This window comes from Folsomia candida, unplaced genomic scaffold (genome assembly GCF_002217175.1).
Source record: "Folsomia candida strain VU population unplaced genomic scaffold, ASM221717v1 Fcan01_Sc036, whole genome shotgun sequence".
Taxonomy (NCBI): Eukaryota; Metazoa; Arthropoda; class Collembola; order Entomobryomorpha; family Isotomidae; genus Folsomia; species Folsomia candida.
Window position 1 is genome coordinate 1,214,781 of NW_019091228.1, and position 26,847 is coordinate 1,241,627.

Genomic DNA, 26,847 nt, shown 5'->3' on the forward strand with positions numbered 1-26,847 from the left:
AAATATTTTGCAATCTAACGAGACGGGATTTCTGTCTAGTGACCACCCTGACACTATTTTCTTGAGTGTTACAAATAGCTCACCAAGTGGGAGGCGTTTTCTAAAAGTGTTTTCGTTTTTAATCGTTGCGTTTATTGCTTCAGGCCCATTATTTGTGCATGGATATCCTGGAGCGTATCCTTCGTACCAACCATTCCGTTGGTTAAGATACTCTGTTTCGAAGTAGTCATAAAAATCTTTAGTATCTCCAGTTTTCCACTTTTTTATAAACAATTTTTTTGCGATATTAAATTCTTCTTCATTGTCTGCTAGTTGGAGGCAGTCTATGTCAAACGAGATTCCCTTCTTTTGGGACTCAGGAATTTTTGAGGATTTTAAGAATTTTTTTACATTCTGCTTAACGTGGAACCAACAGTAAACACGCTTAAATTCAACACGGAATACAGTTTGAAACGCATTGGTGATGGCTTCAGCGCAGTCTGCAACTAGCACCTCTGGTTCGAAATTTTCATCGTAGCCTTTTAAAACTTGGAAAACGGACGAAAAGTCTTCTACTGTTTCACCACTGGTTATAGCTATTCCAAATGGATGAAAATGAGAATCCTTATCTGACGTTCCAACCACCAGCACAGGAAAGCCTTCCCAATTTAACTTATACGTAGCATCGGCTTGTAGTAATTTGCATTGAGAAGTCATTGAGAGTAGTCGTTTTGTCGACATGAATAAACTAAACCTCTTAATTTCGAACTCGATTGAGTAACCAGCGACGAACGCGTCATCCATTTGTGTTGGAATCTCAGAGCTTCTGCGACATAAGTCGGATATTTGTCCCAAAGATACAATTCTATTCTCATCTTTGCTGTTGAGGTAATTAATACGGTTGGATATTTGAGTCCGAGATGGAGGATCTATTCCCTGTCGTCGTAAGTTGGTTTGAATCAATTTTGGTTGCGTAATTCCATCTTTTCTTAAAGAATCGATTATTTCTTTTGCTTCACTAGGGATGCCATGCTTCCCTTCGCCGTCATGGTCGTGAGGTTTACCATTGGTCAGAAGATTCACTATTTGAGAGTTTCCTAAGTACATAAACGGAATATAAGTCTTTTAATAACATGTGCAGTTAATATGTTGGTTTACCTGGCAAGTACAAGTGAACTTTTCCTGGGCAATCCTTAATTTTGAAATTATAATAGATTTTTTTCCCATCCTGCAATTCCTTAGCTGTGTGGCGAACAAAAGTTCCATTCAGTTTTATTTGAACTTTAGCTTCAAAATTGTCGAATGTTTCCAGTTTTTCCCAGTTATTCTTAGCTTGACGACGCCTTTTGGGGGGTGGTGGCACACCCTCATTCTCAAAATCACTAGATTCGCCGTCGTAATAGCTCAAAGTATTAAAATTTTCTTCCATTTTAAATGAATCAGTTTAAGATGGTGTGATTTAGCTGAACAGTCACTATCTTAATGGTTGTTTGCATATCACTGAATATACAAGTTATGAAAATACGTGTCTGATGGATTCAGTTATAGGAGTTATTTTAAGGCACATAAAGTACTGGAAATTCAAGTTATGGAATTTCAATATATTTAGTTGTGTGATTTCAGTTGAAAGTCTGGCCCATTAAATGACACCCTCTCTCTTCCTATCTAATTGTCAATATATGTGCAAAAACGAATAAGTATTTTCACAGACAATTATTCTCTTCAATTAGAGTTCACTTTCCATTCGCTCCATTCCAGAATTTACCAGCTAAACCTATTCTCAATACGAAGCTATAGTTCTATATTTATGTAAATCTAAAACCTAAGTTAAAATCACTGATACATACAATATTAAATTCCATCATTTCTTGCACCCCGCATAATCCCAACCACGCCAATTAAAACGATACAGCTTTCCGTCAACGCAATGCTATTTCCAATCACTAATTTGTTCTCAGACTCCATCCCAAGACTAATAAATGCAAATGTCCCAATTAAACCCGCGGCGACAAAGATTGTCAAAAGTTTCATGGTAAACCAAACCACGAAAATTCCAGGGTTCAGTCTAGTCTGAAAAATATTGAAAAAATTAAAACTTTTCGAGAGGCAATTTTTTGCTATTTACACACCTTCGTTAATCCAGTTACAAGGAGGATTAGTCCAAAACTTAATAAAAATGTTTGACATATGATGAAGAAACTGACCCCAGCATTTATCCAGGAGACTGAAATTTAATATTACATAATTATCCAATAAATTTTACGACTTCCGGTTTAAATTACAGAAATATTCATAAATTAATAAGTAACTTCCCATTTTATCTTACTTTCTTCTCCTCCGACACTAAGCAAAGTAATGTTTGTCGCTACAATTCCAATTGCAGTAAAAATCTCTACTGCTCCAATTGCAACGAGGTTTTGTAAATTTCTGTAAATCCATCGAAGCAAAATAACAAATAACTCCCACATTTTGTATGCTGCTGTATGTAACCAAATAAAAAAAATTGTTTTCAGGGTATGCAACTGTTTGCAAATTATGCACTTGGTATCAATTATAATACAAAAATTTTCAATTTACGTTTAGTTTTGCTATCTGACAAATCAGTTCGTGCGACATGCTTTAGTTGAAACTAAATAGTGAGTACAGTAATTTCTGGTTAGTTGTAAGATTAAAGCAGAGCTCGGCGGATATCGGGCGAAAACCTCCAAATATCCGGATATATATCCATATCCGGGCCAAAATCTCGCCCTCCAACCTCCAACCTCCAATATCCATCCCAAAATCTCGCCCTCCAACCTCCACCCTCCAATATCCATGCCAAATTCTCGCCCTCCACCCTCCACCCTCCAATATCCATCTCAAATTCTCGCCCTCCACCCTCCAATATCCATCTCAAATTCTCGCCCTCCACCCTCCACCCTCCGATATCCATGGAAAAATTTCGCCCTCCAACCTCCAAACCTCCAATATCCATGATATCCGCCGAGCTCTGGATTAAAGGGCGTATCTCGTACTCGAGTGCACTCACGCACAGAAATATTTAACACATAAATACACGGTTTTTCCGCATGCAACATAAATATTTAAGGACAAACAACAAATTGTGACCCAAATTTGTGGCCCAAACCAACTTCAACTTAATTACAAATATGTATCCTAGAAAAAAATAGGAACACGGAAATTATGAGTTTCAGTAATATCTGTATGGATACCTTTGTAAGTAGTATAGAAATTTAGAAATCATTTAAATGGAATTTAAACTTTTGTTGTTCACGACATGCCTAAAATATATTGCATGTGTATAGAGACATAATCTGCAAAACGTTGTGCTGTGGTTACACAAGTTTATGCCAAATAACTGATGGCCTTTTATAAAATTAAACTACCTTGGATTGAAATTGTATATTTGCGTATGAATGGTTGATTGTTGTGCGATTTTTTCTCTTCTTATTTCTGTTCATACTAAGTTAGCTGGAAGCTTAGATTTCAACTTACGAAATATTTATATAACCCAATTATGTACTTAATGATCCTAATGATGTTCGTGTGTTCGTTAAATCTAGGCCGTCTTTAAGACGGGCTTTTAGGCTAGTGTAAGTATAATCCTATAAACAAGGATCATCCTGCAAACACATGTAGGTATGTCCCTTATGGACAACAAAATTACAGCACTTGTACTTTAATAAAAAGTATCTTCACGGTCTTCGCAGTATTGCGAATTCCATGGACGAATCCCGTCGCGAAATTTAAGCTAGCCTTTCCCCATTGTGTCATAAGTTTAAAATTTTCTACCAAGAATACAGCCAGCCCAATCGCTAGGACAACTGAGCAGAGTGAGAAAGCCGGTAGAATTAACAAGGGAAACCTCCGAGGTGCAGGATGAATCCAGGGTTCCCACCTATACCAAAATGACCACAATATGCGATTTATGGCGTAAAGTGGTGAAATTTACGTGCAAAAATCACTTTTCGTCAATCTATGACGATATTCATGACGAGCGTGTGACCACGGTTGAGAGTAGGTTCAAGCGGCTAACCGTGCGATTCGGAGATGGCAACGAACTCTCGCTTTATCCAAATTCTAAATTAATATAATTTTAATTTTCACCTTCTTCGGAATTCTGTGCAGGATCATGTAGATGTGAATTAGTGTCGTTATTTAGTGGGTGGTAGTGGCATTCAACAAAAAAGTGGTCGAAACAGAGATGTAGGTTACAGTGTGCGCATTTGATGAAGCTTTCCATGGGACATGAATCCATTTCGCATTTATCATATGTTGATAAGAATAACAATTCTTGAACGTTTTTGAAGTCTTGCTTTTCTGTTGTGTATGTACAAGCGTACCAAGCATATTTGCACATTGGCACAAATATTTCGGATTGCATTTGATTAAAAATAAGTGAGTGCATTTTTAGCACATTCTCCCGATTATGCGTGTCCAACGCCAATTCGTCAAGCATCACTCTTTCAAAAATAAGTCGTCGGAAGATCTTATACTGACGAAATATGTACTTATCAAGTGGTTGGATAAGTGACGTAGCTTTTGCCGGAATTTTCTCTCTTCTGCAATTTTCGCCAAGGGACGAATACGTTTCTTCGTCGACCTGCCCAGCCCACGAGTCGTATATAAGCATTATTTGCTGATCGCTTATCAAAGGCTGAACACAATCATCGATCCATCGCTTCATCATCTGTTTATCCATTTTTCCCGATTTTGACACTGTTAAATATATGTTCTCTGGAACCCGTAAAGTTTCAGCGACACGAGGACCCAATACTCCTTTTGGTTCCTGAAGACATACTAGTAGTTTCCCATAAAATTTTCCACTCATTGATAACAAAGGCATAATTGTGTATGAATGAGATTTGGTGTTCTGAGACACAACTATTCCGAGCGTATCCTTTTCACCCTTGTGCGAAAGGGTCCGTCTTGGCGTGTATTCGTACGTGAAGCCTGATTGATCAAAGTTGTAAATATTTTTTTCCTCAATTCCTACCCGATATTCATTTAGCGTCTGCACAAATTCGCATGCTTCGTTTTCTACTCTATCGAGATTTTGATGCTCACCCATCGTTAAATACTTCGTTATTTTTCGCCCAACAATTCTGTTTCTCACTTTGAAGTCCATTTGGACTCACCTTAAATTTTAAATCAATTTCCCTTGATTTTGACTTCGCCCATCTTCTTAAATCCATCTCATTAACATGAATCATTGATGATATCGCATTCTCAAATCGCTCAAGCACAAATTTTTCCACCTGTTTGAATTTCTGAAATGTTGTGCTCTTCTTCTCTACATATGCTCGCAATCTGGTAATTGTTTTGCTGTGTTTAATTTTCTTAAATCGTCGTTTCGTTTGGTTGAATTTATTTTTTTAACATTATCGTAAAAATGAAGAATGTTCACCATTTCCTGATACGTAAAAACGACACCGTCAACCAGTTCCTCCTCCCATTCTTGCGACACTTGTTGAGAAAGGCTATCAGAGTTCTGTTCAACATCAAAACTATCACTATTTAAAGTATCACTATCACACACTAATTCACTATATGTATCTGTATATGTATCTATGTCCCCGTCCATATCAAATTCTAATGTGCTTATAGTTTCTAAATCAGTCCCAGAATTTTTGACAATGTCTTCCACAAATGAGAACACTTTCTTTGCAATGTTTAAATTGTAGGTCGTTGTTGGCCTACCGTGTATTCCAAATTTATCTTTAGCCAGTTGCAACACATTCTCACAAATTTTAATTAGGTCTGACATTGTGCATAAGAATTTTAAAAACCAAATGAAAATAGAGAAAGATTTGTTTTCATGAAAAACTGAAAAAGAGAATACAGACCATGTGTTCAGCCAGTCAGCAACTTGTGCGAGGCATCGGGCGCCGGACGTCTCATGATGAAACTCTATGCTACCCATGCTCACACGCTCGTCATAAATATCGTCACAGATTGACGAAAAGTGATTTTTGCACGTAAATTTCACCACTTTACGCCATAAATCGCATATTGTGGTCATTTTGGTATAGGTGGGAACCCTGGATTCAACCGGCACCTCGGAGGTTTCCCTTGTAAGTTAAGAGAAACTGCTTGCGACTCGTGAAATGTGATTTCTGCCTTGACGTTTCCGAACAAGTCTTGCACAGCCTTGAAATATTTTCCCTTCTGCAAAAAAAGATTTTTTTGTCTCATAGTCTGCGCAACCGTTTCCAGATAGCTCCACATTTGATACAACCCAGACTCTTGCATACGTTTCAATTCCTTCGCTATGTAAGGAGTGAGCAAATTTTTGGTTCCAATCGTGTAAAGTGTGATTCGAAATGGCGTGTCACCTCTACTTCGAACACTATATTGATTTCCAGAACATTTCAGAAATCTCATATAAGTTCCCATCCAATCTGTAAAAATGAATGTTGCGAAAACTGGGCGGGTATCAGTTGATAATTCTGTAAACTTTAGGTATCGCTGAGCTAACTTATCGTTGCTTGATAAGAGCTTTGATTGAAATTTGGCTAAGAACCTGCTAAACTTACGACTCTGTTCAATGGTTTCGATTAATTCTGGAATAACTGCGTTTTTAAGGATGTTGTACTTAGAGCCATTGCTGATAGTATATTCGTCTAAAGCAATCAAAGGGATTCCTGTGTCGACTAGTTCCTCGACTCCACGAGGAGTTTGTGGTGGCAGTAGGACAGCAAGGCAAGAATATATTGAGCCCTGGTAGTAATTAACCATAAGAAACAGGTTTCCAAATAGAAATAATATAAGTGCAACACTTCCATTGCGATAGGACTTTCCAGAACTTTCACTGACTTGACCGAGAAATATGAAGGTTACGGTGATCACTTTCTTTACCATCAAATCCATAAGGATAACCCATGCGTCCAGTCGCACTCCCTTTACCATCAAAGAAATATATGCACCAGAGTTTTCAAAGGCAAATTCCACAAACGTTAAGTATCCCGCAACCAATAAAACGCATATTAACAGCGAAAACCAAACCTCCACGTCGAAAGGAGATACGAAAGTTCCCATTCCATTTGAAACAGATGGTGAATTAGTATGTGTAACAAAATTAATGGTTCGCTGGTACAGTTGGAAAATTGTATGGTTTCCGCGCAAAAACGCGTAGTTCACTTCATCTGGGCAATGCCAAAATTCTTGCGGTCAATTAGCGTCGCATTAATTTCGCACTGCAGTAAGCTCAAATTATACTTCCCCGCAATTAATGCTATAGGACAGAAGTCGGCGCTCTTTAACTTGGCAAATTCATTCTGCAGTAGGGCGCACCTACCCTCTAGAGGCGTTTGCACGAGGGTGAGGTATCTATGAAAGTCCTTGTTCTGAGCGTCCCACGATTTTCGAACACTTGATGATGAGAGTGTCGGTACTACTGTGAGCGTTGTTACGTCACAGGTTAAGCATGGAACGAATAGAGGTGAAGTTACACCGTCAAACAACAAGACTAGTTTCGCGGTACCTAAAAATCGGACGTGCCACTCCAGGTAAACCAAGTCGTTGTCTCCATCAGCGTAACCGAACACGAATTCTTGGTACAACATATCTGAAAGCGTAATTAAATTTTCGCACTGTATCTCCGTTGTGATTGACTTTACAAGATTGACAAAAATGCCTTTAGTCCGAGCAGATTTCTCCGGGCTACTGTAGCCATGAAAGTTGAAGCTGTCTGACGTTTTGTCTTGAAGATATTGGCGTTGATATGCTTGCTTTGCCGAAAGTATTGATTGATTAAAGCGATAGTGGCGTAATGGTGTGTAGGGACTATCAGTTACTATGAATTGGAAATATGGAAAATCTGTCTCCACGTCTAATAACTTGTCGCCTTTCGTGGTGAAGACGAAAGTGACATCAAAATCGTCAAGTAGGCTAGTCCAAAGTTCACAATTACCGTATGACATTATCATTGCCACGAAGATGGAAATCAATGAGCGCATGATCAATCTATAGTACCTTATCGCAGTTCCTGGCCAAGTCAAATTTGTTTGTTTACGTGATAGCAAAACTACTCAAGCACTCCGACAGGGTATGGTTTAAAGCAATCCATTCCTTCAAAGATTTCACAAGAATTAATTCTAGCTAATGCGTAAGTGACATAACGAGGTATTTGTTCTCTATCAATCTTACCTTTAGCATGACCAGTACGACTGGACTAATGGTCAGTCAGGGTCATATAAGAATTTTGAGAAAACCTTAGGTCTATTGAGCCAAGCTTTTGGGTGGACAGTTATGGTCAGACAGTCAGACTACGTCAGTCAATTTGATTTACACGAAACCTTCACAGGTAAAGAGTAACAATAATGAAAATCGGAAAATCTGTTCGGACAAAAAAAATTTGATCTGGATAAGCTTCTCAGCCTTTATTGAGCTGATTTTTGTGAGTTCAACGGTATAAATAATTTGGATCTACATCGACCCCTCGCGGACTTGGAGGAGCTCAATTTTGAAAAAAATTGTCCGACATTAAAAGATTTTTAGCGCAAAGATGGGTCAATATTTTTTAACGCGGTTTTCCCCAAAAGTTTCCTAATTTTATTCCCTAGAACCCTTTTGGACCGGTTTTTGAAACTCCAAAAACTTTAAAATAGAGTTTGTTTTTAATTTCCTCATATTGATACGGAACCTGAACTTGAGTTCGTGCCGTGACAAATAAACAATAACAAAATCAACCAAACATATCCAGTCAAGTGTTTGGCTTGCGTGTTAAATTCGAATGTGGCATTTCGTGCTAAGAAAACCTAGCACACAGGCATTTGTCATAATGAAATTCACGCTCGTTGAGGACATACAATAAATAACATTTAAAATTTAATATAAACATGTACTACCCACGCATATGCATATCTCTGAATATATAAACATATACATACATATGATTAGAAATTTATTACCGGTGAGGTTAACAAAAATCTTATCGGCACGTGTGGAAAGCTGGGGCATTATTTCCTACCACGTATTTACCAGTTTTTAACTACATGTGTGGAAAATTTTACGTGAATGCACTTATAAATAAGTTGTTTTTATTACGTAAGGCTGTCGAGAGCAAACGCCAGTGTACATACGCTCTTTCGGTAGCAATAATTAACCTCTTAACGACGAAGTACATACACTTGCGTAGTTATTTTATTTTCCGTTGACGACGAAATACGATTGAGATACGATTGTTTTCAGATGGCCAAAAATTTATTGCTCAATTTATTTCTCTTTTAAAATTCCTTTTTATGTTAACATTCCTGTTGTTGACAAGTTAAAATTATTAGGAGTTCACTTCACCTCGAAATATGAGTGGAACTATCACATTTCTAAAATTGTGTCTTTAGCAGTGGGCAAATTGTATCAATTAAAAAAATTATTCAAGTCTGGTTTTTCTATTTCGGAATTAATTCATGCTTTTAATGTATATATTAGATCTGGTTTAGAATATTGTGCGGTCATTTGGGGTCCCGGTTTACCAATCAAACTTATTCACAAACTTGAAAAAGTGCAAAAAATTGCTTTATCCATTATTTTAAGAAAACGGGTCGATCATACTAATTATATTGATGTATTGAATTCTTTCAAAATTGAGTCTCTTGAAATGCGTAGGGACATTTCACTTAAAAAATTCGGGTTTAAACTAATAATTGGTCGTTATTCTGTATTTTTGCCTGAATTCGGTACTGGTTCATCAAGTATGATGTTAAGAAAGACTAATATTGTTCATCAGACCAATATTAAAAATGCAAAATATTATAACTCAACATTACCTACCTTAATTAGATTAATCAATTCTGAATACAGGGAAAAAAAACTATATTTAGTTGCAAGTATGAAACTATTCTAATGCTGAAAGATAAAAATTGTGTTTAGTTAATTGTGTTTAGTTATAAGTATTGTTAAGTATCATTCCAACTAATAGTAGTGGCTTAGAGAGTTTGTAAACTGTCGAAACCATGTATGTTGCTTACTTAACTAAATGTTGGTAGAGTCTCCTTCTCTATTTTATAACATGAGGTGTTTTTTTGTATCACATATTATGATAAGATCAGTATAATAAATACTATTATTATTATTATTTTAGTTTCCTCGGAACATAAAAATTCTTACATAAATATTGTAACACCAAATATTTCTTGATAAAGGGCATCCCATATGTAAAGTGCAGATGGAAAAACCGCCCTCATTTTGTTGTAATTCAATTTTGTTCGAAGAAACTAAATTTACACAAAAGCTTAGGATCTGTATGTGTTAGTTTTATCGTTAAACCAATTTCCTATCCCATTGTAACTTAGAGATATTAGGTTCTTCCGAGCTCCGCCGAAGGGTCGTTTTCACGGTTTTTCCTAAATGTCCTTTGCGATTCTGCTCCAACCTTTCGAAATCTACGAACGATTGCAAACTTTTTCTCTCGTTTAGAACATTGTCTTCGACAATTGGCCCAGAAGTTCTCGATACCACGTGTTTGAGGTACATTATTAACGTTGTTTGGTTTTTGTGTATCTCATCCAATGTTTTCGGGGGAATGAATAACCAAGGTTTTCTTTTGAAACATTGTCTTTGGCTTTAGTCTATCTTCGCATTTTGCATATACTGGAGTAGTTGCTTGAAAATATGTACGATCGGGAACATTATCAGGGTCAGTGGTCACTTAGATTTCATCATAAATAACCACGAGTTTGCTCAACCCTTTTTTGGAAATTTTTCTGCATGCTGTTTTAGCTTGATGGTGCTGGGTCCATACATTTTTCTTTGCCGATTGCTTTACACACTCTTTCATGCCTAAGACGTGAAGTTTAATTCGACGTATCGTTGAGTTTGATATGTTTTGTGTTGTGGATACGGCAATCATGGAATTGCGGGACGCTTCTTTAAGAACATCCTAATTTTCTCGACATTTCTTTTCGTTGACTGGATAACCGCCTGACCTGATATTTTTTTGCAATTCATGTCACCGGCAAGCTCACATCTTGTAATTATTAGGTCGACAACGAATCTACGTTTTTCTTGCCTGGCGAAGTAATCAATCGTCTTTTTCTAATCACACCGATATGAATTTTCGTGCGAGTGAAAATCGACACTTCCGAATTTTTGGATTCCGGCTCGTGTAATGCATTGACAAGATTTTTTGATGAAATCTGAAATCAGTTGTCTTAATCTGCATGACATTACCTAAAATATGACTTATCTCTGATCAATTTTTTCCCGCCCGTACCCTTAAACTCAATGGTTGACCGAGCTGCACCTTACTTTTGGGATGCCCTTTATGCCAAAGTCAAAATTACATAAGTTATGCAAAATAATTGTGGGAGCCAATTAATTTCTGCAATATTTGTAGAACACACTATACAATTACCTAATCCTTTTTCTTTTGGAGCAAAACGGTTTTCAAATTTTTATCCCGAAGCCGCTCATGTGTTGAATTTTTGACACGGTTGTCCAGCAGGTAGTGTACGACGAATATAGTGGGTTTCCCGTCCCGTGTAACGGTCCTGTCGGGTCCGGTAAAATTCCGTAAAAGGTTCCTGACCCCGTATTCAGTGGATGTACTGTTATCCATAAAATCTTTCCAGGGGGACAAGTTCCACACGCTTCCAACGTACTGTTTTTTCCAAAACGGAAAATAAACAAGGGTAGAAAATTATACGTGCTGTTTTTAGCAGTTTGAAGCCTAGTAGTTAGGGTGGATATTCCACGTAAAACTACCAGGGTAAGGAAACCCTGAGGTTTTGCTATTGAAAACCCATACCCAGGGGTTTTACCGGGGTTTTGCGGGTAGTGGTGGTTTTGGGGGTAAACTTAGTCAGTGTCTCATGTATTCAGTTGTGACAACAAGTTGAGTTATGTCAGTAATTTTGCAGCAAAGCTGCTAATTAATCAAATTTAGCTAATTATTTAATTTCTAGAATTTTTAGAAATGTACTGTTATCATGTTTTATTCAATTTAAAAAGCCCGACTACCCGTGAGTGTTGGTCATATTTGCTTCCCCAAAACCCGCAAAACTACAATATCCCAAATACCCGGGGTAACATATCTAACCATGGTTTAAAGGTGAGAAAAATCGCTGGGATTTGTGGTTTTCTAGTGAAACCACTGGTCGTTCGAACCTTGCCTCTCCCAAATCTTGCTCAAGTCATTGATTTAACAGAATTTCAGCAAGTTTACAGTTCACGAGGAAAACTCGTCCTGCGTAGTAGGCTTTATAGGGAATTTGAAATTTTGATATAAAATTCTTACCTCGTTACTCCCGACGACAAACATGTTAAGATTGTAATATACCCTGGGAATGTTTTCTCAAAATGTATTGGAAACTCAAGCAATGAAATTCATGTTGTACCCACATACATACGTAGGTATGGTAGAGGCATTTTAATTAAACACAATTTAGATTATATCTTGGTGAGAGGCTTATTGGCCGACCTTGTAATGCTTGACAACATTGGAGACTAAAATAGGCATTACTTTACCAATTGATGACCGATTTTTAAAATTGCGACTGTTTTGGAAAGCTCAGGTCAATTGGCGAAATATATATTTCCAGATTTTTGAAATTCGACCACACCCCCTCGAAATTAAGGTCACAAGGTCAAAAAATGCAAAAAATACAATTAATGCATACAGCGGAATTTGAAAGCGCAAAAATCGAGTTGTATGTCGAAAAAATACCTCGACCCCCAGGACACTGAACAATGTTCTAGGGGTCGCATGCCCCACCCACAGTGGGTGTGGCCGTAGGCGCCTTTTCGATTTCAATGAAACCATGTCATGTGATATATCAGTCTTCTCACCTCGATGAGGACATTACGATTGAATGCTTAAAATTTATGAACCACGCCCCCAGTGGGTGTGGTTATCTGCGACTTTTCGATTTTAAGGAAACCATGTCATGAGATATATCATAATTTAGCCAAATCATGCCAGATGGCATCACATTTTGCTCAGCTCAAGAGACGGACTCCGTCGAAGAAAAAAATTGTGTATATGTACACTACAAGCCCTGGGTGCGGAAGTAGTTTTTAATACATTTTTTAAATAGTGTCAAAATCGTGTTTTTTAAATTCGATTTGAAATATTTTTTTAACATTGTTGACACTGATATTTTCCTCTTGAGACTAACCACATCACATTAACGATCGTTACACTAAAAGGTAATTTAAATATGAGTCCATGACTTCACATTCGAAGCAAGAATTTAAGAGCACGAAATTGGTACCAAAATTTCAACATCTCAAATTGCGTCGTTGGATATAAAGACTTACCTGCCAGAGACGAAAATCGTGATTTTGGATGCAGTTTTAATGAACACATCCAATGCTCAAATATTTTCAGCAAAGATCCAAACTCGTCGAATGTGAATTAAAGAGTTACAAGAGAAAACACATTATCCAAGAAATATTGCATATTTCCGATTGTTAAGAATGCAGCATGTTTGTTTATTATCTTATGAATTTTTTGGGTAATGGGCCCCGTGTTTGAATTTGAAATACGGCCACCACCATGAGAACTTACGTATGAATTGAAACAACGGCAAAACCAAGGGGGCCCATTACCCAAAACATTCATAATAGTGTACAGTCAGGCCCAGATTTAGGGATGGACAACACGGGCAGTTGGTCAGGGCGCGATATCGTTGGAAAGGTTTCGGTGGGAGGATTAAGAAGATGTATACTTTATGGCGTCGGGGACCACCCCCTAGATTTCTAGAGACCGATAAGTAATATTTAGTTTTCACCAAGCTAGTGCTATGTTAGCTCTCAATCTCCTCCTGTGTTAACGTCTGCATATGCGGAAAACCAAAACTCAATATTACTCATCGGTCTCTAGAAGACTAGGGGGTGGTCCCAGACGCTATAAAGTATACATCTTCTTAATCCTCCCACCGAAATCTTTCCAACGATATCCCACTTATGGGGTTATGTGAGACTTGGCCTGATGACCTTTTTCGTTTGTGCGAAAAACTTGCTGACCTTGAAAAAATTCAAAAATCCTTAACGAATCTGATAGTGCAAGTCATTCAGATCAGTTTTTATCAAATATGAATGAAATCAATTGGGGATCGTTGAAATACGGCCTATTTAAAAAATGGTGATGGATGAGCCAACTATGTAACTTGACATCATGTCATTTTGAGGTCAAGGAGTACGGGTGGGGTCTAGCGCTTCAGGGTGAACCAAAAGCATACCCTGGGGATTGTCCATGCGAAGTTTGACTGCTGTGGGCCTACTGGTTGCTTCACAATCGAGGGAGGAAGTTAATCAGTTTTGTCGAAAAAGAACATGCCACGACATTGCATCCCATGCCATTACACAGAGGAGGACGTGGAAATTTTAAAAGCTGTCTAAATCGAATAGTTCGGACCCGCTGAGAAGATTTTTGAGATAAAACAGCATAAAATAAAATACAGGGTATCAAACAATTGAGTCCACGGTAGCACGGTTCTTCATTCAACTGTTGACAACTTATTGCATAGCAATTACTAAAATATGGAAGGTTGACTATATGATTGTAAATTTAATGCTGAATCCAATGGTGAAAAGCATTTTTCAATTTATCAGTATGTTTGTCCAGAAATAAATTAACAACCCAAAAATCTGTAAATTTGAAGTCAAAAAAATGAGTACACGGTATAATAATGATGCATTTTTATGATTAACAAATTTCACCTAATAGTGGGTTAAACCACATTTACCTTCAATAACAGTTTGAATTCGTCTGGGCATGGATTCCAACCATTTTTTTGTAAAATCTGGGTCTGTATCCTACTATGCACCCGCAATAATGGTCTTCAAGTTATCCTTGCTAGATGAAGACCTGTCGGCAATTTTGTGTCCGAGTTCTGACCACATCTGTTCATTGGGACATAAGTCCCGTGATTGGGCTGCCCAGCGAAGTATTTTAACCTTTTTATCTCTGAACCCCATGGTCACAATCATCGCAGATGTTTATAGTCCGAGTTTTGTTGAAAATAGATGATCGCCCCGAATTCTCAGGTTTGGAAGTGATGTGATCAAATTTTTCTTTAAAATGTCCAGTTAGAATTCCCTAATCATAATTTGGCCGATAAAGTGTAATTTGACAACAGTTTTCCGCAATATGGACCCCTAACCATTACGGAACCACCTACGTGTTTTACTGTCTAATAGATGCATTCCGGTTTTAGTGCCTCCTTACTCTATCTATCTCCACATACAACCAACTTATTCTGCACTAAAAACCTTCAACTTGATTTAGTCGGTCCAGTGGACATGTTTCCAATCGTTATTTGTCCAGGCGCTGTGATCCCTAGCCCATTCCAGGCGTCGGCGTTGATTCCGCTTTTCAATGAATGGTGTCAACCGTGCAACTTGGGCATTTAAAAATTTTTCGTGCAGTATGTTTCTCGCAGTTGGCGGATTGGTGGAAAGGCCTAACCCTTGGTTTCTTTATATAACAATTTTTGGCGCAGATATCCTTCTGTTTATCCTTCCAGTTTTGACGATTCTTCGCTCCACATGAGGGTTAATTTTAATTTTTTGACCTCATCCTGTCAGATTTATCACAGAGCCGTTGGCTTTCCATTTGGTGATATTTTTGGCAATCATCCACTTCTTATGTTTTGTTTTTTCACTAATTTTGTCGTAGAAAAGTCTGCCTGGGTGGAGGGAAATATTTTTTTTTCTGTCTTCATGTCAAAGCCCACGACTCGCAATTTTTGTTAAGACCTAGTATCTACATTTTTTAAATACTTAACGAAAGTTCTTTTATTAGAAACAATAAACTGCAAATAATTATAATTTTCACTTACTTAAGACTGGAGGTCAAGAAAATGAAAATATTTGAACAAAACTTGCAAAGTAAAAATAATTAAAACTTACTTAAGGTTAATCACAATATAGGACTACACACCAATTGGACAAAATTCATAACAGTTCAGCTAAAATTATCTCCAGCTAAATAAATTGTGTACGTTGGTTCAATTTAATGGGTGAATAAATTTGAAAGGATGTTTGAATAAAAATAGTTATGTCACATAGTATAATAGTAATAGTTATGCCACACTTCATTTTGCTAAACCTTTAGTAAAATTTTGGCCGTCATTATTTAGATTGCATAAGCGCCTTTGAAAATAGTTTTGTTAGATTTTGTACTGCACTAAACCCAGTAAGGGATCAAAGCATAGTTAGGATAACGTGGTACTTGAAAAAAATACGGATCAAAAATACGTACAAAAATGTCAGTCAAAATTTCCTCATTTAGCTGAGAAGTATGATATATCACGACATCGTTTCCTTAAAATCGAAAAGTCGCAGATAACCACACCCACTGGGGGCGTGGTTCGTAAATTTTAAGTATTCAATCGTAATGTCCTCATCGAGCTGAGAAAAATGGTATGTAACATGACGTGGTTTCCTTAAAATCTACAAGTCGCTGGGGACCACGCCCACTGTGGGTGTGGTTCGTGAATTTTAAGTGTTCAGTCGTAAAGTCCTCCTCGTCCTGAGAAAAATGATATATCACATGCCATGGTTTCATTGAAATCGAAAAGGCGCCTACGGCCACACCCACTGTGGGTGGGGCATGCGACCCCTTGAACATTGTTCAGTGTCCTGGGGGTCTAGGTATTTTTTCGACATGCAACTCGATTTTTGCGCTTTCAAATTCCGCTGTATGCATTAATTGTATTTTTTGCATTTTTTGACCTTGTGACCTTAATTTCGAGGGGGTGTGGTCGAATTTCAAAAATCTGGAAATATATATTTCGCCAATTGCCCTGAGCTTTCCAAAACAGTCGCAATTTTAAAAATCGGTCATCAATTGGTAAAGTAATGCCAATTTTAGTCTCCAATGTTGTTAAGCATTACAAGGTCGGCCAATAAGCCTCTCACCAAGAATTGTGCTTAATTTTGATTCTTCTACCATATAGTTATATCCGTTAATGTAGTACTCGTAGAGGTCGCCAAAATCCGCGTTCACCTTTGGGATAGATGGAATATTAAACTTGTTTCCGGTTTCCTTTATGTACAGGGCTGAAATTATGTAGGTAATACTCGTATTAATTATCTCCCATATAGTCAGCTTTTGAGACACTTCGTTAATAATTGACACGACACCCATGGAATAATGTAAAACTGTAACTAACGGCGCCATACATATGTACATAGACTAACAATGGAACCTTTTTTCAAGCTTAGACGTGATTGTGTAGTAAGTTTAATCATTAACTGGAGCTAAAAATTAGGAATCAAATGTCACTTACCTTCAAGAGGGCCATTCAACGGAAAGATAAACGCCAAGTTTTAGCTCGAGCTTTTGATAAAACTAACTAAACAAGCCCGTTGAGGCTTGAGAAAGGTTCCATTATTAGTAAGATATGTATTAGGAAATTTAATGGAGTGACTCTCTTTAGATAAAATTGGTCTTAGTTTTCCCCTTTGAGATGAAAATGGCATTCCACAAAAACTTTTCAATTAGGTGACGAAAAGAGATCATTTATTTCGTGGGGGGAGGGGTAGGACAAAATTCTTGTATCTGGCAGCCTAAAACGCAGTCCAAGAGATGTGGAAAAAGTGGAAAGAATTAAAACTTGTATAATTTTGCCCCTTTGCATGCCCACATATTTATTTGCGCAATTTCCGCATCCGGCGTCCGTTGCCAGTTCCAGTGCTTCCTCTTCCGACGTCAGGAAGCTGCTTCCGACTTCCGGAAGCCGGAAGCTGCATACCTATGATATCTTACTCAAACCTGGGTTTTTCGTGTATGTACTGCGAATTATTTATCACGAGCAAGAAGTCACTTTACCTGCACCAGGATTCGACTCGGGTTTTGGGACGTTTCTGAAAATTTGGGCAAACATAGTTTACAGCGAAAATATGTATTTGGCTTGGTAGGGGATACACATTGTAATTGTGCTAATGGGATGTCCATTGGGATATGGGGAGATAGTAAACGTTTTGTGTGACAGCACAATTGGCGCCATATTGTGAAATGGGTGTAACGCGTGAAAGAGGGGGAGGGGTCTGTTCTGTTCTGTTCTGTTCTGTTCAATCTTTTACGTCTGCGGTATATGATATGTGAGCCACATCGTTTCCAATACCAAGACAGGGATAGATACTGACATCAACAACTACAAGGAAAGGTATAGTTAGGGCTGGCATGTCAGGTTTACTAGGATAGGTACTGTAGAGGAAAGGGAGTAATTATTGAAATTGAAAATTGGGGTGGACGGTGAAACAGGATAGGATGTAAATAAGGAGATATTCAAACTATCTTAGGATTTGGCCAGACAATCCTATGCAGATTATCTGCCGGCACCGAACAGTAATTTGTATTTCCATACCAGTTCGTTCCACACTTTTTGCTGCATAATACAACTCAAGAGGAATCGAACTCTCGGCTTTTTGAGTCATGACACTGATGGTCAAGCCTCTAAGCCAAGACGGCAGGAACTCTCTCTGTCTGAATCAGGGTCGCAAATGGCATAGATCACGTAGTGAGATTCAATTATTTATATCAATCGCCTTAGTTGGGGCTGAGTGAGAAATATGAAAAATAATGTGCTAAACTTGTAGCTCATGACCCCGTCCGCCAGGTGGCGCTAGGGCATGGCTCACAAATCTCACTATATCTCATATTTCTCATGTCTCACTATTTCTCGTCCTGATGAGATTTATGCAACCCTGGTTTGAATTTTATTTTCTCCTGACATAATACGTATGTGGACGAAGCCTGAAGATATACTTCATAAATTTATGTGGGCTCACTCACCTCATGGAAAAGCAGAACTTATAGGTCGAGCCTGAATGACGATCGAGTGGTGAAGACAGCACGTGGGCCGTGGGAAGGACCAAGGTCGAAATTAGTACGCACAAGGAAGAAACGGATAAGGTGGGCATGCTTGTAAATGTGTAAATGAAATGAAGTTCATTTTTTTAGAATGAAGATTGAAAAATCCTAACAGTTCGAGTGAACAATGGGGTATTAAAAATTGGCCCGTTTCCTGCCAGCCTATTAAGTATATAATTTTTGCTACGTACCAATTTACGTAATCACAAATAATTTATAAGCATCCGGTCTTATACATATATCTAGACTAACAATGCGACGGTGCGCAGTGCAAGAGTCCCCTGGAATTATTTGATTGTATTATTTGAACAAATTTATTAATTAGGTAGCGATGGTTCTAGCAGCCGATTGTGCAATAATATTGTTGGATTGCGTATAAATAAAATTGTTAAATGGGCAAAAACAATGCCCAATGACGCGACCTCATCGGTCATCCCTCTGGCAAAAGATTACTTTGCATTTTGCTTTCTTTATCTACAAATAGGTCATCTTCTCGGCTCCATTTATATGCAAATTGGTTGGGGTCGCAAAAGATTGGCTCGCAAAAATTGTCTTCTTCAATTTAATAAAAAATACTCTTGGTTGTGGACACAAAATTAGTCTGAATGGATTTTCTGAAAACATAAATAAGCTTTTCGTTGAGTTCAAAAATTCGAATTTTTCCATCCTTTAACTTTGCACCATGTGCTCAATCCGTGGCATGAAATAAGAAATGGGGTGAAATGAAGTGGAATTAATTTTATAAAAATAATCCAATTGAGTTCAAAAATTGAAGGATGTTAGTAGATAAGATACCGTTGAAAGTCCAAATTACCCGAATTGATCCGTTGATTGCTGACGTCACCAGGACCACTTTCTCCGGGAAAGGGAGCAAGCTGCCGCTGCCGCTGCCGCTGCCGCCACTCTCCACTTACCACCGACCACCGCTGGGGCAGGGGACAATGCCCGGGGCAATGCCAGGGGGCGCGGTCGTCGCCCCCCCCGCATTACATACATGCATTGCATAAATTACATGCATGTATATTGCATACGGCGGATTGCATCACTTTCTCCGGGAGGACCACTCACCACTTACCACTTACCACCGCAGAGGGCGGGGCCGGCAATGCCGGGGGGCAGTCGCCCCCCCCCCCTCACATGTCCATTGAATGCTTTGCATACATATGCACATTACATACATGGATTGCATGCATAAATTATATGCATATATTACATACGGGTGGATTGCATCATCCACTTTCTCCGGGAGCACCATTTACCATTTTACCACTTACCACTGCAGAGGGCGCGGCAGGGGGCGCGACACGGCAATGCCGGAAGGCGCGGCACGGCAATGCCGGGGGGCGCGGCGCGGCTGGCGCCAGGTTTGCATTTTAGCATTATGCAATGTAGTTTTGCATACATTTTTTTGTGTGTAAAAATTTGCATGCATTTTCCCATGGGGGAAATAGAGTGGGGTCGCCTGCTAGGGGTGGTGGATGCAAAAAGGAACACCATCCACCACGGGCGGCTCGGGGGGACCCGCCGCCCCCCTAAGGGGTTCGGCTATCGGTTATTTCACATATGCATATGCAATTTTTTGCATAATTTCCCAGGTGCACAGACAAACTGACGGCACCCACTTCGTGGATTGCATCACTCACTTTGCCCGGGTAATGAGAGAGAATACTCATCTATCATGCACCACTCACCACCTATTCACCAGTCACCACCCAGCATTAACCTGTTTACGAAGTTGACGTGAATATTCCAATGTATTTTTGTTTTATTTTTGCCGGGTTCCACCGAAAATACCTTGCTTTTGTACAGAATTTTACTTTTAAAATATATTTCCAGTTGGGTTTCCTACGAAAATGGCATGATTTAGCATGGAATTTCACTTTAAAAATATATTTCGAGTTGGTTTTCCTACGAAAATACCTTGCTTTTGTATAGCATTTTACTTTAAAAATATATTTCCAGTTGGGTTTCCTACGAAAATGGCATGATTTAGCATGGAATTTCACTTTAAAAATATATTTCGAGTTGGTTTTCCTACGAAAATACCTTGCTTTTGTATAGCATTTTACTTTAAAAATATATTTCCAGTTGGGTTTCCTACGATAATGGCATGATTTAGCATGGAATTTCACTTTAAAAATATATTTCGAGTTGGTTTTCCTACGAAAATGGCATGATTTAGCATGGAATTTGACTTTAAAAATATATTTCGAGTTGGTTTTCCTACGAAAATACCTTGCTTTTGTAAAGAATTTGACTTTAAAAATATATTTCGAGTTGGTTTTCCTACGAAAATACCTTGCTTTTGTAAAGAATTTGACTTTAAAAATATATTTCGAGTTGGTTTTCCTACGAAAATACCTTGCTTTTGTAAAGAATTTTACTTTAAAAATATATTTCGAGTTGGTTTCCCGACAAAAATACCTTGCTTTTGTATAGAATTTTACTTTAAAAATATATTTCCAGTTACTTTTCTACGAAAATGGCGTGCTATAGGATAGAATTTCACTTTACAAATATTTTTCTAGTTGGTTTTCCAGCGAAAATGCCATGCTTTTGTATAGAATTTACTTTAAAAATATATTTCCAGTTACTTTTCTACGTAAATGGCATGATTTAGCATGGAATATCACTTTACAAATATTTTTTCAGTTGGTTTTCCTACGAAAATGGCTTGCTTTGGAATGGAATCTGACTTAGAAATATATTTTCAGTTATTTTCCCTACGAAAATGTCTCGCTTTTCGATGGAATTTTACTTAAAAGAGTTTATTTTCTACGAAAATGGCGTGCTTTGGATAGAGTTTTACTTTAAAAATATATTTCTAGTTATTTTTCCTACGAAACTTTCTTGATTTGGGATGAAGTTTTAACCTCTTTTAGACCAAATTCAAATGGCGCACCATGACGACTGTCCCTTGAGGACCAAATACGTCATGTATCGTATTTTTTTAAAATGCAGATTTCTCAAATTTTCTCAAAATTCGAGTGTTTCTTTGGTATTTTGCGTAAAACTCAATGATAAAAACCTGACTTTTTGGGATATTTTTCTTAACAAATTTTGGAATTTTCCCTATACCGACCAATGTTAAAAAGTGGATTTTTCGTGATTTTCGGCAAAAACTCAAAACTTGCAAACTGGTTGAAATAAATATTGGTCTTTTATATGAAATCATGAAAATTTAATTGGTCGTTACCAAATGTAGTTATGAATTTAAAATCGGACTCAAGAGAATTTTTTGTTAAGAATTATGGTCTCAATGAGATTAATTTACAAAAAATTTTCCAGTTATTTTTTTTCTACAAAAATTGCCCATTTTGTAGCAGAATTTAAATTACTTTTAAGTTTATCATTTCAAAGTCGGAAAAAATCATGTGAAATAAATATATTTGATTAACTTACGGTTTTGTCTTTGGGGAATTTTGAAATTTGTAACTAATTTTACCTATAACTTCGTTGGTTATATGTATTACTTCGTTATTTAGCTGTGGATTCATGAAAACAAAAGCTTTTTGCGTCACCTTCGTAACTGTGGTAAACGCCGAAGGCAGCATATTTAAAAAACGTATTTAGTAATGTATGCCATGTAGGAAAATTCCATGGTAAGACGGTGGCTTTTCGTAAATGGCGTAAATTTACGCTAAATATTTATTTGCGAAGTTGACGTGAATACTCCCAACGCATTTTTTATTTTATTTTTGCATACCTGCTGGGGCGACCAATTCAATTTTGACCTTATCCCTGAAATCTCGACCGCATTGATAACTTAAATTCTGCAATCAAATGGGCTATTTTATAGAAAAAGTAACTGGAAATATTTTTTTAAAGTAAAATTTCATTCATAATTACGCGATTTTCGTTAAAAAAATACTGCAATTTTTTAAGGAAAGTATCATCTAAAATAGAAAAACAACTTGATCTCTTGTTTGAAAAGGCCGTTCAGATAAATGTTTGTTTCTGCGTTTTAGGAAAATTTCATCCGAAGAGGAGAAAATGTACGGTCAATTTTAAAAGTGTAAAATTTGTCGATTTTAAGGCGAGTTTTCTCATCTTCGGACGATATTTTCCTCGCTAAAACGGAGAAACAAACATTTATCTGGTTGGCCGTATTAAACAAGATTTCTAGTTACTTTTTCCCACGAAAGTGGCTTGCTTTAGGATTGAATTTTACTTTAAAAATATATTTCTACTTGTTTGTTTTTCAAACATTGCTTGATTTTGGATGCTTTTGTCTAAATAATTCAGTATTTCTTTTATAAAAATGGCATAATCTTGGATGCAATTTGACTTTTAAAAGATTTAAAGTTCTTTGTGCTACAGTCCATTTGGTTGCAGAATTTAAGTTACATAAATTCAAATTTACGAAATTCAGCCTCAACGCGTTAGCATTGTGGCCGTTACATCAGATGTTGGATAACTATAAAACGAGAATAATTTATTTTAGCATATTTTTTTCAAAATTATTATTTATTAACAAATTTGATGCTAATATTCAATTAATGCGTACTTCAACCAGAAAACACAACGTATTTGAAAATCGTTGAAACATTTACAGACTTTTATATATTTTTTGAAAAATTCGACAAAATATTTAACTCATATTTATGAAGGAACAGAGTAAAAACAGGAATTTGTACGTAATTTCATATACATTTAACGCCCCAAAATCTTAATCGTCAAGATTGACGTAATTTACGTATTTTTTTAAATGACTAACATTGAATGATTAAAAAATCAGAATTAAAATTTTGTTAAAAGACTAACTCAATTATTTATCTATGATTCCTCAGCCTTATTTTCTACTGTAGTAAAATATCGGTTTGGATTGTTGGGCAGCTTTTTATGGAAAATGGATTAATTACGCACAAATTGACATCTGCATTGAGTTATATTTAAATATATATTTATTTAAATATATTTTAAAAGTAAAATTCTGTACAAAAGCAAGGTATTTTCGGTGGAACCCGGCAAAAATAAAACAAAAATACATTGGAATATTCACGTCAACTTCGTAAACAGGTTAATGCTGGGTGGTGACTGGTGAATAGGTGGTGAGTGGTGCATGATAGATGAGTATTCTCTCTCATTACCCGGGCAAAGTGAGTGATGCAATCCACGAAGTGGGTGCCGTCAGTTTGTCTGTGCACCTGGGAAATTATGCAAAAAATTGCATATGCATATGTGAAATAACCGATAGCCGAACCCCTTAGGGGGGCGGCGGGTCCCCCCCGAGCCGCCCGTGGTGGATGGTGTTCCTTTTTGCATCCACCACCCCCTAGCAGGCGACCCCACTCTATTTCCCCCATGGGAAAATGCATGCAAATTTTTACACACAAAAAAATGTATGCAAAACTACATTGCATAATGCTAAAATGCAAACCTGGCGCCAGCCGCGCCGCGCCCCCCGGCATTGCCGTGCCGCGCCTTCCGGCATTGCCGTGTCGCGCCCCCTGCCGCGCCCTCTGCAGTGGTAAGTGGTAACCCGGTATGCACAAGATTGCGTATCGAATGCTCTTCGCATTGCGTTAATTCGATATACGTTCGATTCGATTCGATTCGATTTATCGTATTATAAGCGCATTCGTTTAGCATGCAAATAAAGAACCTGAAAACGAATACGATCGTTGGCGTCATATCGAATGCGGATAGAATACGATATAGGAGTGTTTTGGATCCCGTGGACTTTCTCCTCACGATCGAATTCATATCATACACTGATTAACGCATCAAAATCGCACCTCATTTTTTCTCATTCATTCCGAATACGAATAGCATTTTTATAAAGAATTAGAGGGAAACTTGATCCACTCCATGCGGCTCGCTCTTTCATTCACTCATCTGCCTCCATCTTATCCACAATGGCAAGTGCAAAATTTTCAGTTGTGAATTTTTATAAAGAGAAAAAAGTAGCAACGGTTTTGACTTCTTGGCTGGATGCACGCTTGAAATACTGCGCTTGGCCTTCTGGACCCTGTGCTGCCGACAAATTAAAGACTTTTGCACCGCCTGAAAAAGCCTGGCCAAAGTATCCTTGTAAACATATAAAATTTGCAGGTAATTTAAACTAAATAAAATTTTTGTAGAAATTTTGTAAACATTCATTTAACGATTCAAAGTAATTAAATTTTAATAATTTAATTAAGAAATTCTTTGTTTTTTATAGACTCTTTAGAAGAAGCTAACCGCTACCGTGACAAGGCTCAATTTCAGTCGGAGGTCGACTCGTCAGCGCCCGAGAGCCCCCACTTTTCCAAGACAAAACCCCGTCGTAAGAAGATTCAAGTTAAAAAGCCAGCATCGTTTTCTGCCGACCAGGAATCGGACAGTCTCTCATCGAACGAGGAAGAAAACGTCCCTACGACCAACTTTTTAAATTTAGGTGGTGAGCATTATGCCATAATTTTATCAATTCTAAGTGCATTTTTTCAAGTATTAGTATGCATGTAATATAATAACACACTGTTAATTTTGCTTTCGATTAGAATCCGAGATTCCGTCAAATACAGATACTGCACCAGACGACGACAACGTTTAGATTAATGGCCAGGAGGGTGGATCGAGTGAGCGACAAATAGAAGTAGTTGATGATGTTTCGAATTATGTTGTCGTCCCCCTTCAAGAACTTGAAAACATAAAAACAGAGCTTAAAAGTAAACATGAGTGTTAAAATTGTGCCTCATCAAATTTGCAAATACCATTTGTAATTTCTCCTTTTACAGATTTACAATTGACAGTGGCGGAAAACCTCGTAAAAATTAACGGGAATTTGGAGGAATTGCTGCGGCGGTCGAACCTCGTAGGTGGCATAGTTGAGGAGATAGCATGCGACCACCCAACTCTCCCTGTGACTACTATTGAGAATTTTGACAAGTTGTCAGAGTGGATAAAAACTCGAGAGAACAAAATAAAGTTGGTAAGCTGTTTGAACTTGCGGCACATGATATGTCACACGGAAAATTATTTGGTGATACGGGCTGAAAAATTTATTTAATATTTTTGAACGGTTAACTAGGTTGCGAAACTAAGGATTTTGGGCGGAGCAAACTCCGAGGAGATAAGCAAACGCGTTTTGGATTATCTGTTTGCTAAGAATATTGCCAAAATTATAACTTTAACGGGGGTGGGAAAAGGGGTCTTGCGTGGTTTTCGTGATTCCGGGCTTATAGATTTGATCAATAGTAAGCAGGCAGTTACCTTCTATTTTATAAAAAACTAATGAGGATAATATAAATAATGTTACGGTCAGTAATAATGAAATAATTTATTAACTATTTAGGTAGTGTTCGGGCAACTAGTGGTGGTGAGCAATTTACAACTGCAAAGGCGGAAGCTGCAATTAAGAAATGGGTCAAAAATAAAAGCGACTCGAGGGCGGAAACAAGATGTCTGGGCGCGTCGCGAAGTCTCTCCGTTCCCAACAACGAAAACGACGAGAACAACTGAAGAGGTTGTTAGAAAAAATGCGAGGTGCCCCGAGCGCGAATAGTTTTAAAAGTACAAATACTAATACACGGAATATTAATTGTTATTCTCATACAGATTGTTTAGATAAAAATGTAAATCATTTAAATTCAGGTCTAGCTTCATCACAAACTAATATTAATATAGAAGACGAAAACGAATTGTATATCGATATGTCACAAGAAACAATTGTCCCTATTGGCCAGGAAATTAGGAGCTGGGTTTTAAAGCATAATGTAAACCACAGTTGTCTTAGAGATTTACTAAAAATTATACATGGTCATAACATTCCTTGCGATTTACCCCTTGATCCAAAGACTTTAATGGAAACAACTCGATTGGTTAATGTTCAACAAGCTAGTGGTGGGTCTTTTGTCTATTTTGGTATTATGAGTGGCGTAACAGATCGTTTTCTAGCTGGTCTTCGTCCATTGTCACAATTTAGCTCCCCAATACATATTAAGCTTCAGAACCAGGTACCTCATCCATTGCTTAGCGTAAGGATTGGAGTGGATGGGATACCTGTCTCCAAAAGCAATAACAAACAATTCTGGCCTGTTTTAGGAGTTCTTGATCAAAGCCAATGC

General features: G+C 37.6%; 2 protein-coding genes and 1 long non-coding RNA gene across 3 annotated transcripts; 2 read left to right on the top strand and 1 right to left on the bottom strand.

Moving 5' to 3' along the window:
• Nucleotides 1-1,819: 1,819 nt before the first annotated feature.
• On the bottom strand, nt 1,820-2,953 carry LOC118439434. Its single transcript, XM_035860736.1, has 4 exons — nt 2,742-2,953; nt 2,306-2,406; nt 2,109-2,203; nt 1,820-2,049 (listed from the first exon to the last, which is right to left on the bottom strand). Exons 1-4 carry the CDS (start codon nt 2,951-2,953, stop codon nt 1,831-1,833), a joined length of 627 nt encoding a protein of 208 aa, XP_035716629.1. The 3' UTR covers nt 1,820-1,830.
• Nucleotides 2,954-24,430: 21,477 nt separating this feature from the next.
• LOC118439465 lies at nt 24,431-25,261 on the top strand. The gene is made up of 2 exons (XM_035860787.1): nt 24,431-24,853; nt 24,963-25,261. Exons 1-2 carry the CDS (start codon nt 24,658-24,660, stop codon nt 25,244-25,246), a joined length of 480 nt encoding a protein of 159 aa, XP_035716680.1. The 5' UTR covers nt 24,431-24,657; the 3' UTR covers nt 25,247-25,261.
• A 98-nt stretch (nt 25,262-25,359) lies between these two features.
• LOC118439481 lies at nt 25,360-25,899 on the top strand. The gene is made up of 3 exons (XR_004837445.1): nt 25,360-25,449; nt 25,519-25,712; nt 25,812-25,899. It is a non-coding gene; the product is annotated as an uncharacterized LOC118439481 (long non-coding RNA).
• The last annotated feature ends 948 nt before the right edge of the window (nt 25,900-26,847 follow it).

What these genes read in the sequence shown, in the direction of transcription:
- LOC118439465 (XM_035860787.1), top strand. Translation starts at nt 24,658, where the DNA reads ATGGCAAGTGCAAAATTTTCAGTTGTGAATTTTTATAAAGAGAAAAAA. An exon ending in TAAACATATAAAATTTGCAG is followed by an intron (nt 24,854 to 24,962) that starts GTAATTTAAACT and finishes TGTTTTTTATAG; the next exon opens with ACTCTTTAGAAGAAGCTAAC.
- LOC118439434 (XM_035860736.1), bottom strand. Translation starts at nt 2,953, where the DNA reads ATGGATATTGGAGGTTTGGAGGTTGGAGGGCGAAATTTTTCCATGGAT. An exon ending in TTTTGGGATGGATATTGGAG is followed by an intron (nt 2,407 to 2,741) that starts GTTGGAGGTTGG and finishes ATGGATTTACAG; the next exon opens with AAATTTACAAAACCTCGTTG. An exon ending in TAGTGTCGGAGGAGAAGAAA is followed by an intron (nt 2,204 to 2,305) that starts GTAAGATAAAAT and finishes ATTAAATTTCAG; the next exon opens with TCTCCTGGATAAATGCTGGG.